The sequence below is a fragment of the Lissotriton helveticus genome, chromosome 3_1 (assembly GCF_964261635.1).
Source record: "Lissotriton helveticus chromosome 3_1, aLisHel1.1, whole genome shotgun sequence".
Taxonomy (NCBI): domain Eukaryota; kingdom Metazoa; phylum Chordata; class Amphibia; order Caudata; family Salamandridae; genus Lissotriton; species Lissotriton helveticus.
In genome coordinates, this window is record NC_136061.1 from 1167644479 (window position 1) to 1167664889 (window position 20411).

A 20411-nucleotide genomic window follows, 5' to 3' on the forward strand; every position below is an offset into this window, starting at 1 on the left:
CGAGTCCGGCTGGGCAGAAGACTACAACTCGTGGGGGCCCTTTAAGGAAACGGACAGGGAGGACGAGGCTCCACCCATCGATGAAGGCACGACGTCAAAAGCAGGAAGTATCGATGGCTCGTCGGACGGCGTTTCCCCGGAGGCAGTGAATATCGAAGAGGACGGACGGAGAGAGTCGGAGGGTATCGAGAGCGACTAGCCAGGAGGCCAACGTTACCACTCTTCGCCCAGCCACGTTCCCACGGGAGGAGCGTGGCTCCAAGAGGTACGGGGCCGGGTAGCGGGTTGGGTCGGGCGGAGGAGGCAGCCCCGAGTGTAAGGAGCATCGCCCTAGAAACCCCCTCCCTCGTCACGAGCACTTCCCCTCACCCCAGTACGTGAGAAGTGAGCACTTGTGCACGGTTGTCGTGTCTTCACCCCCGGCCCTATTTGTTCCCAGAGTATTACACGTACCTGACCCCCATTTTTCTTTATTTTGGTAACGGTGTAGAGCTACGAGGAAGAAGGTCCTTGGGTCAGACGAAAACCACGCCTGTGAAGACAGCGGGACTACAAAAGCTGAAGAAAGCATTCTTTACTTTGGACGCGGTTATATTTACGATAAAACGGACTGCCACATTAATGAAAAAGACATACATCCCCATTAAACCCTCTTTAAAACCGTTATTGAAGGCGCCTGTGTTTCTCTTTACCCATACTACACCTGTCAGCCCAGTGGTCGAACTCCCCCACGTCCCGACCCCCTCGGGACAACTGGTGTCAGAAGTGGGATCTCCACCACCATCCGTCTGTAGCAAAAAGATGGAGGCCCTTATCGAGCACATCATTAAAGGCCAAGAGAAATTGGAGAGGGCCGTGGAAAGCCAGCTTACATCAGCCCAGGCCGACCGTGACATGTTCACCACCACTATAACGGCCCAGTTGGACAGTCTGAGAAACGTGCCGCCTCCCACGCAGGTCCTCCAGGGGGAGGTACGCCAGCACAGCCCCCATCCCCACGGAATGGCCCTCCAGAAATACGTGCACGGAGAAGATCCAGATGCCTTCCTTTTGAATTTTGAGAGGGCTGCTCGAGCAATGAGTTGGCCAGAAGAGAAATGGCCGTTCTTCTTGGCTCCCCCTCCTTACTGCGGAAGCCCAATCGGCGTATCAGGCCGCTAACCCCATGGGTACGACCCCCTATGCGACCATTAAGATGGTTATCCTGGACCATTTAGGGCTGGACCAGGAGGCCTATCGGGTTCGTTTTAAAAAAGAGAGAGGGGTCCAAGGGGAGAACCCAAAGACTCTTTTCTTCAGATTGAAGATGGCAGCAGACAAATGGCTGCGTCCGGACCTCTGCAGTAAGGAAGACATCCTAAACAAAGTGTATTTAGAACAATTGATGGAGGCGTTGCCCTACGCCACACAACACTGGTTGCGTCACCATGTGGGAATTACGGTTGCACAGGCCATTGAAATGGCGTCCCAATATGCTAGGGCACAGCCCAAGACCCTCTCTTGGGAACAGGAGAAAGGCCTCAAACCCCTGCTTCCCCCTAAGGCGGACAAAAGACCGAAAATTGGGACCGAGGTCCCAGACCGTTACGTCCAACAGGAATGATGTCTACCCTAAATAAGGGTCCGCAATGCTTCGAGTGTGGAGAGTGGGGCCACATCGCGAGGATGTGCCCCAAGAGAAAGACCCAAGAGGAACCTATGGAGGTCGGTTACCTCCCCAGAACCGTGATGTACTCCGCGGAAATGGGCAGCACCTTCTACGTAAGTTTGAGGATGAATGGTTATAGGGTAAGGGCTCTATTAGATTCGGGGTGCAGACAGTCCGTCATCCAAACCCGCTTTGTCATGCCAGACCAGTTACACCCCCCCCCCCCCCCCCCCCCCCGAGTACTGTATACATCCGGTGTGTCCACGGGGATGTAAAGCCGTACCCGGTGGCCTTCCTTACCATCACACTACCGGATAGGGGTCCCTGTCGGGTCAGGGTAGGGGTGGTGGATTCCCTGCCAGAGGACATGATCTTGGGTACCGACAATCTTGAATTCCTCTCCCTATTTCGGAAAACCCTTTCCAGACCAGGACAGAACGAGAGCCATCCCACATACCTTTCACCCGAACCTTGGGTTATTGACCGAAGCTTTCGCTTTGCCCAGGGAGAAGACAGGACTCTCTTTCACGCCTGGGAAACCGCCCACGCCCCAAGTGGACCCCAAACCCCCTCCTACCCTCGTTTCTGGATTAGGAACGACCTATTGACCGACAAGCCAAACCCGACGGAGAGCCCCAACTATTGGTACCCAAGTCCTTTCGAGAACAGGTTCTCTTCTTCGCTCATGCCCATTTAACGGCCGGCCACGCCGGCAAAGAAAAAAACCACGGACAGTGTAGTCAGACATTTCTTTTGGCCAGGGATCTATCGGGACGTACAGGAGTACTGTGCCAAATGTGAGGTCTGCCAGAGGCGAAACACCCACTGTCCTATCGCAGCACCCCTGCAGAAAATGCCCCTCATAGGAGTACCGTTCAAACGGATCGGCATGGACATAATCGGTCCATTGCCGAAGACGGGCCAAGGCCACCTATATGCCCTAGTGTTAGTTGATTACGCGACCAGATTTGTGGAAGCCTTTCCCTTAAAAACCGCCACCACCTCCGCCATCGCTGAGAAGTCCATAGAGCTGTTTTCTCGCGTTGGATTCCCCAAGGAAGTGCTGACGGATCAGGGGACCCCCTTCACGTCTAAATTGATGAAAGAAGTATGTACCTCACTGGATATCAAACATCTGAAGACTTCGGTGTATCACCCCCAGACCGATGGCCTTGTGGAAAGGTACAATCAGACCCTCAAGTTGACCTTGAAGAAAATGCTGACCGTCGAAGGACCGACCTGGGACCGACTGCTACCTATCGCCCTGTATGTTATAAGGGCCCAAAAACAAAGCAGCCTAGGGTGTTCGTCCTTCGAGCTCTTGTATGGCAGACAGCCTCGCTCCCTCCTTGACATCACGAGGGAAATGTGGGAAAACGAGGCATCCCAAGAAAAAAAAAAGCATGTTGGAATACACAACGCAACTGAGGGCCAAACTGGGGAAGCTACAAGAACTGGCATATACCAACCTGGAACACCACCAAGAAAGGTACAAGAGGACATACAATAAGGGAAAGAAGCTCCGAAGAATTGATGTCGGAAAGTGGGCTCTCGTGTTATTGCCTGCTTCAAGTAACAAAAACGAGTGGCAAGGTCCGTTCCAGATAGTCGAAACCATTGGGCAAACCACGTACAGGCTACGCCTGTCCCCCAATAAAACCCAAACCTACCACATCAACCTTCTTAAAGAATGGTTGGGCCCAGTACCCCAAGCAGGACATTTCGTAGGACAAACGAGCGACCCCTACGGATCCACATTGAACCAACTGGTGGTAAACCCCGGGTTGTCCTCCCAAGAAAAGACCGAGTTATCAGAAACGCTGAAACCTTTCACCGACATATTCTCTGACCTACCAGGGAGAACCACTTTGGCGGAACACCGCATTGAAACCCTTCCCGGAGAAGTCGTGAAACAAAGACCGTACCGGATTCCCGCAGCAAGAAAAGAAGCCATACGACGGGAAGTCCAAGACATGTTGAGATTAGGAGTGATCCGGCCATCACAGAGCCATTGGTCATCGCCGATAGTGATGATACCCAAGCCCGACGGATCCAAACGGTCTGTATGGACTTCCGAGCCTTGAATGCAGTGTCCCACTTCGATACCTACCCTATCCCTCGGGTGGACGACTTAATTGAGAAGATAGGCGACGCCCGATATATCACCACCATAGACCTCACGAAGGGGTATTGGCAGGTGCCTCTTCGTGAGGAGGACAGGAAGAAAACCGCCTTTGTGACGGACGAAGGAGCCTATGAATTTTACGGTTCTTCCCTTCGGCCTCCATGGAGCCCCGGCGACTTTTCAACGCCTAATGAACCGGGTTTTGCAGCCTTACATGTCGTTCAGCTCAGCTTACCTAGACGATATCGTCATTTACAGCAAGGACTGGAGGGAACATCTATACCACCTGGAAACCATCCTTACAGCGCTACGTGAAGCGGGACTCCACGTTAACGCAAAGAAATCTAAGGCCGCGTTCCATAGCGTAAATTACCTGGGGTATGTACTGGGGGAGGGTACGATAGCTCCTCAATGCGAAAAGGTACGAGTCATAGCTGCTGTTCCGTTTTCCTCTACCAAAAGAGAACTACGAGCCTTCCTGGGATTGGTAGGGTACTACCGCCGGTTCATACCATGTTTTGCTGAGGTGGCTGCGCCCTTAACCGATCTCCTACGAAAAGACACGAAGGCCCGTGAAACAGACATCCCTCACCTGACTCCTTGAAAGCCTTTCAGTCCCTGAAGACCACCATGATCACGGCTCCAGTCCTGGTATCCCCTGATCACACTAAACCCTACGTGTTAGCTACCGATGCCTCCAATGTTGGGATAGGGGCGGTTTTGTCACAGGTCAGCAAAGAAGGAGTCGAGCACCCTGTGTTATACGTTAGCCGGAAGCTTTTTCCCAGGGAGTGTAACTATTCCACTATTGAACGGGAGGCCCTAGCCATTAAATGGGCGATCGAAAAACTTAGATATTATTTGGAGGGTAAACCATTCATCCTTCATACTGACCATGCCCCCTTGAAGTGGATACACCAGAACAGCAGCAACAATCCCCGGGTGTTACGATGGTTTCTGTCTTTGCAACCGTATTCCTTTAAGGTGCAACATAGGAAAGGGAAAGACAATTGGAATGCGTACTTTCTTTCTCGAGTGTTCCCTCTCCCTGAACGGGAGAAGCCGGGGGGGGGGGGGGGGGGGGGGGGGGAATGTGACGGGGCGGGCGGACCGGACCTAACTATACCTACGGACTGGTGGTCCGCCACCCCCCTTTCACCATGCCCCTTGTCCCCACAGCTACCGCAGTGTACATGGGCCGCAGATCCCGAGTCCAGCTGGGCAGAAGACTACAACTCGTGGGGGCCCTTTAAGGAAACGAACAGGGAGGACGAGGCTCCACCCATCGATGACGGCACGACGTCAAAAGCAGGAAGTATCGATGGCTCTTCGGACGGCGTTTCCCCGGAGGCAGTGCTTATCGAAGAGGACGGACGGAGAGAGTCGGAGGGTATCGAGAGAGACAAGCCAGGAGGCCAACGTTACCACTCTTCACCCAGCCACGTTCCCACGGGAGGAGCGTGGCTCCAAGAGGTACGGGGCCGGGTAGCGGGTTGGGTCGGGCGGAGGAGGCAGCCCCGAGTGTAAGGAGCACCGCCCTAGAAACCCCCTCCCTCGTCACGAGCACTTCCCCTCACCCCAGTACGTGAGAAGTGAGCACTTGTGCACGGTTTTCGTGTCTTCACCCCCGGCCCTATTTGTTCCCAGAGTATTAGACGTACCTGACCCCCATTTTTCTTTATTTTGGTAACGGGGTGGAGCTACGAGGAAGAAGGTCCTTGGGTCAGCCGAAAACCACGCCTGTCAAGACAGCGGGACTACAAAAGCTGAAGAAAGCATTCTTTACTTTGGACCCGGTTATATTTACGATAAAACGGACTGCCACATTAATGAAAAACCTAACATACACAAGCGTGCCCTCTTTCTCAATGAGTTTATGAGTAAAGACCAGATAAACAATCTCATTAAACCTGGTATGGTATTTTTATTTATACCTTTTTTTTGGGATTATTTAAAAAAGATTTTAAATGGCAGAAAAGAGAATGCACAATACAAAAAATAACTTTCTTACTTAATCCACATTTAACACAAAACACTTACAAGTTATACAAAAATAAGACATCAAGTGTTACATCCAACAAACGATGCACATTGCAGTGCCACAGTTTTACAATATGTTGAACCATTTCATAGTAAAAAATTATTTACATCAAGAGAGCCAATTCTAAACAAGAGAAAACAAGCATGAAGCAATTTTATTTTGAACCACACTAAATGTTATAATTAGCTCTTGCTGGATTTGCCGACGCGTTTCAAGTTAGGACCAAGCGTGTCCAAACTATCATCAGGGCTCTTGTTAATATTCTGTATGTTCATGTGAGTTTGACCTGTATTATTTTCTATTCGTTAACACCATCCGTATTTCAGGTCTCAACCGGTGACACTTTTACAAAAACAATCTTAATCTCGAAGATCTTGCTATATCAGGAGGGGCGGTTCGACAAACGAACCGCCAGCGAGTGAGGAGCACCGTGTTATGCAGCAGAAATAGAACGTCGTCTAAAAGAATACGACGGACTTTGCTATCGGAAGACGCAAATAACAAAGAAAGAGCGATTCCGATCTTCTACAGCCCCAGCTGGGGCTGTAGGTTGGGGGCGAGAGGCGTTGCCTTGCTCAGCAAGGATACAGGTACACGTGATATTTATGACGAAAAGATAAAGTAATCCCCCAGTGGTGCACAAGACAGGACTAACAACAAGAAAAGAAACTCCTCCGCCCCTCCTGATATAGCAAGATCTTCGAGATTAAGATTGTTTTTGTAAAAGTGTCACCGGTTGAGACCTGAAATACGGATGGTGTTAACGAATAGAAAATAATACAGGTCAAACTCACATGAACATACAGAATATTAACAAGAGCCCTGATGATAGTTTGGACACGCTTGGTCCTAACTTGAAACGCGTCGGCAAATCCAGCAAGAGCTAATTATAACATTTAGTGTGGTTCAAAATAAAATTGCTTCATGCTTGTTTTCTCTTGTTTAGAATTGGCTCTCTTGATGTAAATCATTTTTTACTATGAAATGGTTCAACATATTGTAAAACTGTGGCACTGCAATGTGCATCTTTTGTTGGATGTAACACTTGATGTCTTATTTTTGTATAACTTGTAAGTGTTTTGTGTTAAATGTGGATTAAGTAAGAAAGTTATTTTTTTGTATTGTGCATTCTCTTTTCTGCCATTTAAAATCTTTTTTAAATAATCCCAAAAAAAAGGTATAAATAAAAATACCATACCAGGTTTAATGAGATTGTTTATCTGGTCTTTACTCATAAACTCATTGAGAAAGAGGGCACGCTTGTGTATGTTAGATTCATATAGGGGTCCAGCCCTCCCTCATCCCCGCCAAGGACCTATCTCCTTTTGTGTACATTAATGAAAAAGACATACATCCCCATTAAACCCTCTTTAAAACCGTTATTGAAGGCGCCTGTGTTTCTCTTTACCCATACTACACCGGTCAGCCCAGTGGTCGAACTCCCCCACGTCCCGACCCCCTCGGGACAATCCCATTGCAACAGTCTAAACTAGAGGGGATCAGCACTTATGTAAGTTTCATGAGGTGAACAAGGCAACGGAGTCTAATGATTTTTCTGAAGACAGATCAATGGAGACTTGAATTCTTCACAACTCTATCACAACAAAATGCACTTCAACTCCTAGACAGACAGTTGCAAGTTTTTCATTATTTGTTGATGTTGAGTAGGGGGCTAGCCCCGGGTCATAGGCAGAGCAAATGTAGGTTTGTACTATTTGTGGACCCATTATCAAAGACAAGAACTTCAGTTTTGTTTTCAAACTTAGAAAGTTTTCCATCATCCAAGAGAGAACAGGTTCTAGGCAGCAAGTAATGTTCTTGAAACTTCCCAGACGGAGAATGATCTGAGGATCATCAGTGTACATTTGGAAATGGAGATAGTCACTCCAAGTGAGTTGGGGAAGGTGCAGCATGTGGGCATTGTATAATAATGTTGAAAGCAAAGAACCTTGTGGAATGCCAGGCTGGATAATTTTCCAGGGTGAACTATATGAACCAACTCCATCTTATTCTACATTAGATACAGGACTAAAGTTATATGCAATTGTAAATCACACTAGAAGCAGCTCTAAGCATTAAGAGTAGAAAGCTTAAAAAAGTCAAGATAAACACCATGAGCGGCTGAAAAACGTTTTTAACATTCAACTGCTTAAGCCAGATCTGGTGCCTTAGTGCACTGTAGGGGCCTGTATTCGACGTCATGGTCAGAGGTTCCCCACAAGTCCACTCAGCCTTTCATCATTCGAAGGTTGATAAAGAGTACCATTGAGTTGGTTGACAGTAAAAAATCTGTTATTCAGCGCCAACATATCCTTGGATGAACGCACGCTTTTCAAATACACATTATGTTATGAAGACTAAAAGAAGAAACTGGCAAAATTATACAATCGCTGATGATTACCATTTGTATGACCTTCTTGAAAGCCTAGAAATAGAAATCACAAAAGGAGAACCCCTATATTGTAAGATAGGGACGGGGTAAAGTACTTCAAAAGTAAAACAAGTCCCTGACTAGAAGATAATACTAATTGTTCTTGGATTCATGTGCTGTATAGTGATACTAGAGGGGTTACATCAATTGAGTGCTTTCACCACAGTACGTTACTTGTCCAATATACTATTAACATATTATCCTTAAAGCCAAAACCTATATCTAGGTATAGGTTTTGGCTATAAGGATTATATGTTAATAGTATATTGGACAATTATCGTACTGTGGTGAAAGCACTCAATTGATGTAACCCCTCTAGTATCACTATACAGCACATGATTCCAAGAACAATTAGTATTATCTTCTAGTCAGAGACCTTTTTTTTTTCTTTTTGAAAGCCTGACTGGACAGAAGAACAAGGGAAAAATTAGAGGAAAGAAAAGGAGACCACAGAAAAATATAGTTCAAGATACGTGGATAGGACATTCAAAAGTAACAAGAACAGCTGGGCAATAAGACAAGCCATAGGGGTTAATTAAGTTAACCACCTTGGACATTTGCTAAGTTATGAAAGACACGAATTTGAAGAGTTTGTCTCACGTCCCAGGGTTTTTCATAGTGCCAACATGTCCTTTAAGTCACATTTTCTCTGCTTTCTAATCAATATCTTCGACTGTTTTCTGCATACAAATGCTTTCATGCCACATAGCAACTAGAACGTTGCTCTGGGGCTGTGATGAAATCCCTATGGTTGTATCCACAACGGACCAGATCGTGTGTGATTTAACTACGAGGCAAACGTTTTAAACGTCATTAACTCTGGCAGGCTTCCTGAAATTCGATATATTTTAAAGAGAGAGGACACCGCTATCCCCCTTCCACCCCCCTCCCCGAATGGACTGCAGACAATGCTCGATTTTCGCCATTTGTCCCTAAAAATAACAGACAAATCTACCCAATTCGGGCAAATCTAGGCTGCGATTTTACCAAAACTTTACCACTGGGCCTGAACACTCATGAATGATTAAAGTTAATAAGTCGGCTTTATACATGCTACATGCCCCCTCGCTACCCCGCGGATTCTCCATACCGGTGGCCCAAGAGGGCTTCAAGTATTTAGGTATATTCGTCACTCCAGATCCCACTCTATTTCGCTATCGGAATCTACTTGCCCCTTTGCGTAGATTACACAGCGACGTGGCTCACTGGCGATCTCTGCCACTCTCCCTCGCAGGTAGAGCAGCCCTGTTCAAAATGTTGGCACTCCCGCGCTTTCTATATGCCCTCCAAAACTGCCCCTTTCCGATTCCCGACTCCTACTTTAGGTCGGTGGAGAGCGATCTCCGTCTTCTTCTATGGGATGGAAAAGCGGCCCGTATAGCCTTACAAAAGCTGACAATGAGCTTGTATGACGGAGGCATCGCACTGCCCAACTTGCGCATTTATTACTGGTCGTCGCAACTGGTCGCCACCAACCACTGGATACACGGCTCACCCAACGATCCAGCCTTCCACCTTGACAAATACCAAACAGGGCAGGAGAGATATTTCGGGGCCCTATACAGTAGGCCCAAAAGAAATAGGTACATTGGCCCAATGGGACACACAGTTGCAATATAGCATCAAGCCAATACACGCCTAGGATGGTCAAACAAACTCACTAAGGCTACCCCGCTGTGGGCATCACAGCAACTTGGTTCCCTCTGCTTTCAGCTGGGCTTCGACAAGTGGGACACAATTGGCATTTCAACAATAGGAGACCTGATAAACAGGGGCAAACTTAACTTTTGCAGACTTACAGACCAAATACGCACTCACACAGACTGAGGCCTTCCGCTACCTCCAGCTCAAACATGCCCTCCTCTCTGCCATCCCTGATCTTTCTTCCTTGCCCGAATCCGCCCCCCTGGAGGATAGATTGCTTTCGGAACCCCTCCCGACAAAGGCCATTTCCTACACATACCGTAAGCTTTGTAATAACCTCCCAAATATATTTCAGCCCCTGCGAGACAAATGGCAGACTGACTTAGGCGACCTGGAGGAGGACCCTGATGTCCCACAGGGAGGTGGCGATTAATCACCGATTCAGACTGATCCAACTGAAGATCCTATACAGAATCTACATGCCTGTGACTCTATTAGCTAAGATCGGGAGGAGGGAGGATGATAGGTGCCTAAGGGGATGCGGACACACAGGTACCTTCTACCATGTACTATGGGAGTGTCGAGAAATACAGCGCTTTTGGGAGGTGGTTGTCCATACAATGAGAGACTCACTGGGAAAACCCGTTCCTCTGTTGCCAAAAGAAATTGTTCTCAACATCTGGGGAGCCACGGACCTGAACGAACTAGAGACACTATGGGCTGCTTTGAGTTTTCTAATTCCTAAACGTTCAATTGCAATGAAGTGGGGTGCTGCTGATAGACCACTAGTGGTAGGTTGGATGGCTGAGCTGGACAGATGTATGTTGGCTGAAAAAACTGTTTATAAACTTCGTGGCTGCCCCGCGAAGTGGGACAAAAAGTGGGGCCACTGGAACGTATATCGGGGTGAAATGTGTGAATCCCCCACGGTGGAACTGACCATGAACCTGATTAGACTACTCGATAGAACTGTGCACTGATTTTTCTATGTAGTAAATGTATCTTGAATTTGCTGGACCATATCGAATGTACTTGGATTCTGACTCTGCAATGATCTCAATAAAAATTTAAGTTAAAAAAAAAGAATGATTAAAGTTAATGCCAAGGATGCATGGACTATACAAGTTGAACATCAGAGAAGCGGATTTAAAATGTATTTTCCCGTTCCAAACACTGCTATCACGCAACCTTTGACAATGCATGGTAAGCTGCCAAAGGCGCACATACAGGAACTAGCAAAAACAAAACTTAAATTCTTGACTTCAAAACACACACTCTGGCTACTATAGCCAATAGCAAGTAACCTTAAACCGACAGTTTCCTTCAAAGGTGCAGGAAGCCTTTGCAATATTTATCAGCATGACTGTGGAGTGCAGGGTCCTACGAGAGAAGGGAAGTATAATTTTTGATGAGGAGTCAGTCGGGTCACAACCACAGATGTGTTCATGAAGGAGGCAGACAACCTTAAAGTTTAATATCACTGCAACTTATGTGCCAACAGTACAACAATTCTTCTATTGAAATCCCTAATATTCATAATTGGCAGTCAGAGGCATCCAACTGCATTCATCCAAATAACCATCAGGTGATAAAAACCACAGAAAAATAGCAAGAATTGCTGAAAAGCTGCAGACAATAGTAACAGGAACTTGGTTACATTGACAAGTCTTAACAAAAAATGACAACTGTTCTTTCATGCAATGGCAAATGTATGCAATGATTTTTATAGACATTTTGGTTAAAAAAAAAAGTAAACGTCTATATCGAGTTGAAAGAATATTGCATATGATTTAAAGTGCACCCACATAACTGACTCATTTTGCTCCCCACCTCTTCAAAATATTCACTTCGAAGTAACATTTTACACACTGTACCATAATTTCCCTATCTTTTTAGTCTTTAAGGCCATCACTTAGAATTGAGACATTTATTGTTGGAAAGGCTGATCAAACTTAATGACAATGAGTAACGGAGAAATAGGCACAGATAGAATGTTCAGACAAACTAAATGTCTATAGAGAAATATGGGTAGTGAATTAGGGTGACTGAAGAGGCGTGCAGGCAAATCCATTCTATAGAATAAATCATTTGTTACAGATAAACAAACGACCTCAAGAAGCAAGCAAAGCAGAGGAACAGGATTTTGGAAAAACAAAAGAAAATGCCGAAAATAATTAAGTGTAGACTCCCCCCACGTCCTCAGTGTTGCTTCCAGACCCCTTGTTGTGTTGTTCTTTCTGTTCCACGTGTTGCTTCAGAATCCCCTGCCCATGTAGCTCCCTCACACGTTTTCATAAAAAAAATAAAACTTTCACTGTTTTTTCTTTTTAATTGCCAATTTGAATAAGATAAGCAAATCAAAAGGGAGGAGAAAAAAAAACTTTTTGCGCCATTTTGTATGTGAGTGCAGGTTTGGGGTGCATGCCTACACAATGACGCGATAAGCTTTTTTTGTTTTTTAGGCGCGCATAAAAAAACAATACATCACAGGGGGACTGAAATTATAGTATTCATTATAGTATTCAAAGGGTAAAAACATGGTAATAATATTAGCATGACACTTAACAGCATCCAAAGCCTAATGAGCCAAAAAGCAAGATGCGAGTTAGAGTAGATGGACGGAAGGATTTTACCATGTATGGGCAGCAAAATCCAGTATTATTTTTGCAAAAAAATCTGACTCATCAGCCCTTCCTAGTCATACCTGTGACACTACATTTGGGGAAAATTGGTAACAGTGGTGGTACTAACCAACAATGCAAACGCCAGTCACACCTGTGCCACATACGGTTTACGCTTCTGTATGGTGTGGCATTAATCACCTCTTAACTGACAACCGGCATCATCATCTTCATTGGTAAGGAAAAAACAGTAGGCAAAACAAAATCACATATGATAACAATGCCCCCAAATAAGAGTGCAAACATTCACAAGTGATTAGATTTTTTTAGGCATGTACACTGTACCAAGCCATAGGTAAATAATTATTATTTCCTTTCTGACAAAAACATTAAACTTGCTGCAGTGACACAAAAATCTTTTTCTGCATACTATCCATTTCTGAGATATACAATAGCTGTTCCGCGCTACCTTGGGAGCGCCACGCGTGTGGGTAGGTTGACGAGCCCTGGCTGCACAGACTAGAGGTACCGTACCCTTTTGTGCTGCCCCACGGGAAGAGACTGCGGGGCCCTCTAGGGAAACCCTTAGGGTCACCACACCACTGTAGGACCTTCTGGCCTGCCCCCTTACTGACCCAGAGAGGTTGTATCTTTTAATTGTCTTTGTTGTTTTTCACCACTGTGTAGTACTGAGCACCTGAGGTCCTGAAGAATTGCCATTTGGGCAAGAAACATGTCGACCTGACCAGAGGGTTCGAGGTAGTCCGCTGTGCCCCTTACAGTCTCTATCTCCCCTCCCACCTTTTTAATCAAGGGAGTCAGCCACGTGAATAAAGGTCCTTGTGTACTGACCCACCTTTTTAGGTCTCGCGACCTATCAATGCGCATGCGCATTGAGCGGAGCGAGATATAAAGGGGCTTAAACAGAGCTTACCGAGATCGGGCGATTCCATGCAGTGCCCGTGAAAGCTCACTCAATGCGCATGTGCATTGCCATAAAAAGCGCGTGCACAGACACCATCCCCCCTCCCACAGTCATCCCCCAGCGTGCGCTGTGCCAACAAGCCTTTGAAGTGAAGCTTAGCTTCACTTCAACGGTATCCGCTACCCCCGCCCCCTGATTCACACGTTTCTCGCATTTCTCAATCTCCTCCCTCCCTCGCCTCCCTTGCCCTTCAGCGTGCCTTCAGCCTCCATCCTTTCTTTCCCTCTTCCTTGCTTGGCCTTGGTACTTAGAATCCTTCAACTTCCAACACTCTCTTTCTCACCCTTCAGTTATGAGCTAAATCGTATTTTGGTTGCCACCGCCTTAGTAAAAGAAAACGGTTTGTTGCTGTAAGCGTGCACGGAAGGCTTTCACGGCCGGCCGTGCTTTCAGTTTCACGGCCGGCCGTGCCTCCTTATTTAACTTGTTACTGTTTCATTATCAATTAATAGCGCGAGATTTAGAGCGTTAGAAGAAACCTCTCAATTAATATACACCGGCACTCCTTGTTCTATCAATCCAGAACGTTAGCAGCCTTAAGCTGTACCTTTTAGAATATCCATCTTTTTGTTGTGTATACATTCACTTCACGCTATTCTTTAGGGGTTCTGAGGGCAGCGTGACCTGTCACACCGTAGCTTTTGCCATTCGCTTCATTGCCATTCCATCTATTTTCTTGGCGTTCCCACTTTCTGGCTGCATGGCGCAGTGACCCTTGCAGCCACGCACCACCTTTGAAGTGTTTGTGCTGCGCCTTGAGTATCACAGGAAAGAGTCGAGCAGATAAATTGCCGACAGCAGTCACTCCCATTCCAACTTCCCGCGCTTTTGAAATGTGCTCTTGTCGAACAGCTCCGTGCTGATCAAAGCATCGCTTTGATATTCTTATCACAATCACCTCCTGAACCAGCCTCCTGCCTTGGCAGAAAGCAGCCTTAATTGACACTCAGATGCAAAGGAGCCTGGTTGCTGTTATCTGCGTGCAGCTCCTGAGAAACATGTTAATTGGGACAGAATAGTCCACTTCTGGCAAACCGTGTTCCTATCTATTCTGTAGAATCAATATCACCACCACAGCATCACTGGTTCAAATATGTTCTTTCAATGTTTCAAGCAGTTTTCAAGCTTACAATCTTTATTACAAATCACAAAAAGATGTTAATTTTTCACTTCTGTTCTTGAATTTTCGACACAATAAAAAACACTAAACATAATCTTCACAAAAGTTATTTACAGTTCAGTTTTTAACGTCTTTATTTCGAAGGTTCTTTCATAAAAGACAACAGATAAAAATACATACAAATATACAACATGGTTAATACAAATCTTAAAACGTTTCTCAATAACCATCAAAGACACTTAAAAAATTGATTAAATAACATCACAAGACGTTTTTTAGGGGTCATTAAAAAAAGACTTAAAAAAAAGATTTACAGTTCACAATTCATACAATTAATCAATGGGAAGCTACACTGGGTGTATTCTTACTTGTACAGTTATCATACTGGTCACAGTTCTCTACCTGAAAGGTGCCTAACTCTGATGATCCACGCCCATCCAAGGTATTTCGCCACACCTATGGAAATCCACTCAGCTGTATTAAATCTCAAAATAAGCAACTCTTCTTCCCATACCCGTGTATTGACCCTTCTGCAGATGGGTTTTAGCCATTGCCGACGTGGTGCGCAGTAGGCTGGACAAGCAAAAAGAAAATGGCCCATAGTTTCCTTATGTTCACTACACCAGGGACAATGCAAAGACGGTTGGTTATGCCATTTGTTGGTAAACTCCCTTATTGGCAACGTACCAACTCTAAATTGATGAGAGTTTCCGGTCTGTACTTTTCGTAATATTGTCCCAATATGCCTCAGTGTGAGGAACCACTTTATGGAGCAAAAAATACCTGTCAGATTGTAATTCTGTGAAAGCAAAACCAAATCTTCTTTGACCATGGCCCAAAACAATAGTTTGAATTCTTTTTTCGACGGAAAAACCTGGTTTGCCGGATCTGACCACAGTCTTATGAAGACCCATTCTGTAGAGGGTTGCCTTCACATTTTTAAACCAGGCTAGATTCCCCCACCCTGATATCGATCTCACATCTAATTTGCAAACATGGAAAGTTCTGGAGTGGACCAAATACGTCTCCAAAGGGCTACCATCCTATATTGTGCCTGATTTTTTATTGTTTGGCAGCCCATGTCTAACGTAAGGGGGAGTGTTGGTGACGATAAGGGGAGACCTACCAAACTACGGAAAAACTTATTCTGGATTTTGTCTAATGAGCCAAGATCTACATAACCCCACAGGTCCGAACCGTAGAGGATGGCTGAACTAATGTTGGCATCGAAAATTTTTAGTGCTGGCAAAACTCTTTTGGTTTGGGAGCAACGCTGTTCTTTAACAAGGCATCCCGATAAACGGGCAAATTTTAGATAGAGTGCCTCGATCTGCTCCTTCCAGCGCAGCCTGTAGTCTATAACCACCCCTAGGTAGGTCATCACCCCTACTTGTTCCAAGTTGGTATCATTCATAGTTACATGACCCCTTAATGGTTTATTCTTGGTCAGAGCCATGAATTTGGTTTTTGAAACATTAATTTCGAGGTCATTTATTTTGCAAAACTCCACAAACGTATTTTTAGCAGTCTGGAGACCCACCTGTGTTTTTGCCAAAATCAGGGTATCATCGGCAAAAATTAAAAGGGGGAATCTTGTCCCACCCAAAACTGGCGCATCTGTCGGGGTAGATGAAAGAAACTGAACTACTTGGTTAATAAAGAGTAAGAACAAGGTTGGAGCCAGGACACAGCCTTGTCTTACTCCACGGGTCACTGGGAAGGGCTCTGTCACCTGACCCTGGCGTCCCCATCTAACTCTGGCAAAGTTAGATTCATGTAGCCTGATAGTAAGCTCAAGTAATTCGGGCGGCATACCCATTCTCCTTAGGGACTCCCACATCTTCTCTCTAGGGACCAAGTCGAACGCAGATTTTAGATCCACGAACGCTGCGTATATAGTGCCTTCTCCTAAGTGCACTGTCTTCCAGTAGATCATAAGCAATCTGAGGACTTGGTCGACAGTGCTTATACTAGCCCTGAAGCCAGCTTGCAGCGGGGATAGGATATTTTCTTCACTCATCCAAAACTGGATTCTACCCAGTAGCATTCTGGCAATTACTTTCTGCAAGGCGTCGATAAGGCTTATAGGGCGGTAGTTCCCCGCAAGGGTCTTATCACCTTTTTTAAATACAGGGAGGATTTCAGCCCCTTTCCAGGAGGCTGGTATTCTAGCATTAGCTAGGGTGGTTATATAAGGAACCCAATTTACTATATCAAGCTTAAATAGATCCGCAGGAACACAGTCCATACCAGGTGCTTTGCCATTTTGGATCTGTTTTAATGCAATCTCTGTCTCATTTTCTTTAAAGACTATGTTCTCACAAATAGTTACAGGAGTTATTTACAAAACTTAAAGCTATTGACATTACAAATTAAATAAATTATTTAAGTATTAATTATTTAAAAAAATTAAAAGCCATTGTCATTTGTAATATCAATACATCTAAGTCACGTAAATACAATACATGTTGCATTACAAATGATATAGGTGTCACATTTGCGAAAGTTATAATAATTTATAAGACCAATAGATCAAACTTTCCTAATGCGAGACCTATTGCATTTCCAATGCTTGTTTAAACCACTACCCCCTCACGACTACACCTTCACTTGACCCCTCACACGCACTCAACCATTGGCTGGAACAAAAGAACTCCAACAAAGAGTGCCTGTTAGGCGCCCGTCAGACATTGCAGCGCCAGTCTGACGAGGAGCAGTAGGCCAATGATGAAGCATGACATCTAGCTCACTGGGTGTGTGAGGCCTTTAGTTCCGACAAGGGAACATCCTGTTCCCTGCCTTTGCTCTCCTCCTTCCTATACACTCATACTTACTTGTCCATCCCCGGGGAACTTTGTACCTTTTGTTGTATATACAATAGTCCCACATGCATAGCAATGGGATTAACACCATAAGGGGGTGAATGAAAACGAAACAGCCGATAGCATAATGTGATAGAAATAAGCATATTTTAAAGATCGCCAACAATGGCTATTTCAGACAGCTGCACTGTCAAGCCACAACAAAATAGAAATCTGCTTAAAATTTCCTCCAGAAACTAAGCGTTTAATGTACGATTAAAACACCATACAGAACCAAGCATTCGCAAACCCAATAGGCCTTGCCTATGCAAGAGCCATTGGCTTTGCCAATATGTTTTAGCCATGTTGTACACCAGTGTGGCTGCTGTTCAGCATGGCTAAAATTTAGTGGCGCAGAGGAGAATGGTGTTGAGTATCCTAAAGTGGAATGGTGAAGAGTGGATAGAGTATTGTAGAGTGGAATGGCAGAGAGTTTTGTGTATTGGAGTGGCATAGTGTGCAGTCACGTAGAGCGGTGCACAGTGGAGTGGAGTGGTGTAGAGTAGAGTGGACTGGTGTAGAGTGGTTTGGCGTATACTGTTGCAGAGTATCGTGCCGTAGGCTGCAGTGGCACGGAGTGCAGCATCGTAGAATGCATCGACGTAGATTAGAGAGGTGCATAGTAGAATGCAGTGACGCAGAGCTGAATGATGGAGCGGGTAGTGGTGCAGAGTAAAGTTGAGTGGCATAGAGAGCAGGGGAGTAGAGTAGTGCAGAGTGGATTAGCACATAGTGATACAGAGTATAGTAAAGTGGCATAAAGTGGAGTAGCACAGAGTGATACAGAGTATAGTACAGAGGCATAGAGTGGATTACCATTGAGTGGACTTGCGTAGAGTTCGATGGCGGAAAGTACAGTAATGCAGTGGCGCAGAGTGAAGAGGCACAGGGTGCAGTGTCGTAGACTAGAATGTTTCAGAGTGAAGTGAAGTGGCATACAGTGAAGTGGTGCAGGATAGAGTGCAGTTGTGTGAAGTGGCATAGAGTATAATGGCATAAAGTGTAGTGGCATAGTGAGCAGTGTTGCAGAGTGGCGTAGAGTACAGTGGCATAGAGTGGAGTTGTGGACAGTAGATTGGTGTAGCCTAGACTGGAGTGGTGTAGAGTGCAGTGGTACAGAAGAGAGGCGTAGTGCGGAGTGGTGCAGAGTAGAGCGCAATGGTGCAGAGAAGAGTGCAGTTTCAGAGTGCAGTGGTACAGATTAGAGTGGAGTGCCGTACAGTGGAGTATGCCTGGTGTGGTAACACTGTCATTAGAGCAACAGATCTTCAATTGAAATAACCATTACATTGGCACAGACATACACTTTTACTAATGCAACTATATGAACACAAACAAAAATGTGTGTTCAGTGTAATGTTTTGTTTTGAACATAATAAAGCATTTGTTTCCAACACACTTCAGAATGACAAGATAAGAAGATTTAAAGGCCTGTTTACAGAAAATGATTTTGTAGAAGAATACCGTAAATACAGTTTAGGCAACGGGAGGGATGAACTGCACGTGGACAGTTTAAAGGAAATAAAACCAGCAAATGGAAAGCAACAAAATGTGAGTTACAAAGCCAACAGCTAATAACAGGCAGGATGCATTCCTAGGTCAACTTTCTGAAAGTCCCCAAGATGTCTTTAGTAAATGCAGACAGCTGTGCTGTTTGGTAGACTGTAACCTAAAAAGGAAGTAAACAAAAAAGTGTCTTACCTGTGAATCATTTTTGTCAGTGCAATTATCATCCTTCTCAGCTTGTATTTGCTCTTGGCTTTCAGATTTGATCAGTATGTCAGATGGAGTGGAGTCCTTCGTGTCTGCCACGGATCCCTTCATTGCTTCTGTGTGTTCATTTACAGTGGCAGTATCAGACATCCTCATTAGAGGTCACTTGGAAATTCTACAGCAAATACACAACCTTTGGAAAAAATGAGAAGATTGAGAATTCATTTTTTTATGCTTGCTATAGCTGGATCTTTAACTGCAAAATCAAATATTTGTACACACAAAAAAACCAAAGAACAGCATTGTAGCATCTATCTTACTGTATTTGGATCATCTGAAATAACGCTCTATTTTATCTCCTACACAAGAACCTCAATCACTAAATCTACATTCAGATTGATTATTGCAAAAAAATGTTAACGCATGAGGCTGCGTTTCCAAGAATGTGTAAATAAAGGTGTCACAGAGCTCTAACTGAGGTAAAACGTAGGAAGAAGCACGCAAGAAAAACAATTAACAATATTTTCAGCCAGACATTTTCCTCAATAGCTCTGTTGTTGCCAACCACATTTGGGATGCGATGGGACAGTCAGATAACCTGAGCCAGTGCAGAGAGCTGGGGCAATGGGTTCCCCCAGTTCTGGTTCTAATACATGGATGTCGTGTTGTCGATCTTTATATGGATTTTCTTGCCTGAAATGAGTTTAAAGAAGGCTCCGATGGCTAGACAAATGGCTAATAGTTTGTGCTGCCCCTGGTACGGAGGCATCCAGGTGCCCTGTGCAGTCATGTCATTCAGGTAAACACCTCACCCCACGAGAGAAATGCCAGTGGTAATCGTCAGCTGTGGGAGGAGGTCTAAAAAGTAACTGCTAAGCTGTATGCGGTTTCTGTATCACCACAGCTTAGCGCTAAACCATGGTCGTTACCAAACTAGATCTTCCCAGTGTCCCTACGTTTGAGCCCACGGCTACTCGAGGCACTCCTGTAGATGTTGCATGGGCAACCTGACATGGCACTACTGGAATGCACAAGGCTATCATCCCAAACAGTTTCAGGACAGTTCTTACAGGGAGAGGATGTTGTGTCGAACAAAAAGGAAGTCGCTAAGCTTTCCTTGTGACTGTTTAGTACTAAGCCAAATAAGGGCTGTATCTGCTGAGGCTGATGGCGTGATTTCTTGATGTTGAACCCCAACTTGTGGAATAGGGATAATACTCTC

At 45.3% G+C, this 20411-nt stretch overlaps 1 protein-coding gene across 11 annotated transcripts in view; it reads right to left on the reverse strand.

Moving 5' to 3' along the window:
* R3HDM1 (R3H domain containing 1) overlaps positions 1-20411 on the reverse strand; it is a 536983-nt gene that overhangs the window by 464442 nt on the left and 52130 nt on the right. For 10 of the 11 annotated variants that reach the window (XM_078681804.1, XM_078681797.1, XM_078681794.1 and 7 more), the window contains exon 2: positions 19178-19382. In XM_078681804.1, coding sequence (XP_078537930.1) covers positions 19178-19345 — 168 coding nt within the window. In that variant the 5' untranslated portion in view covers positions 19346-19382. Of the gene's footprint in view, positions 1-19177; positions 19383-20411 lie in introns of those variants that run through there. The other variant, XM_078681803.1, reaches the window with a different exon arrangement.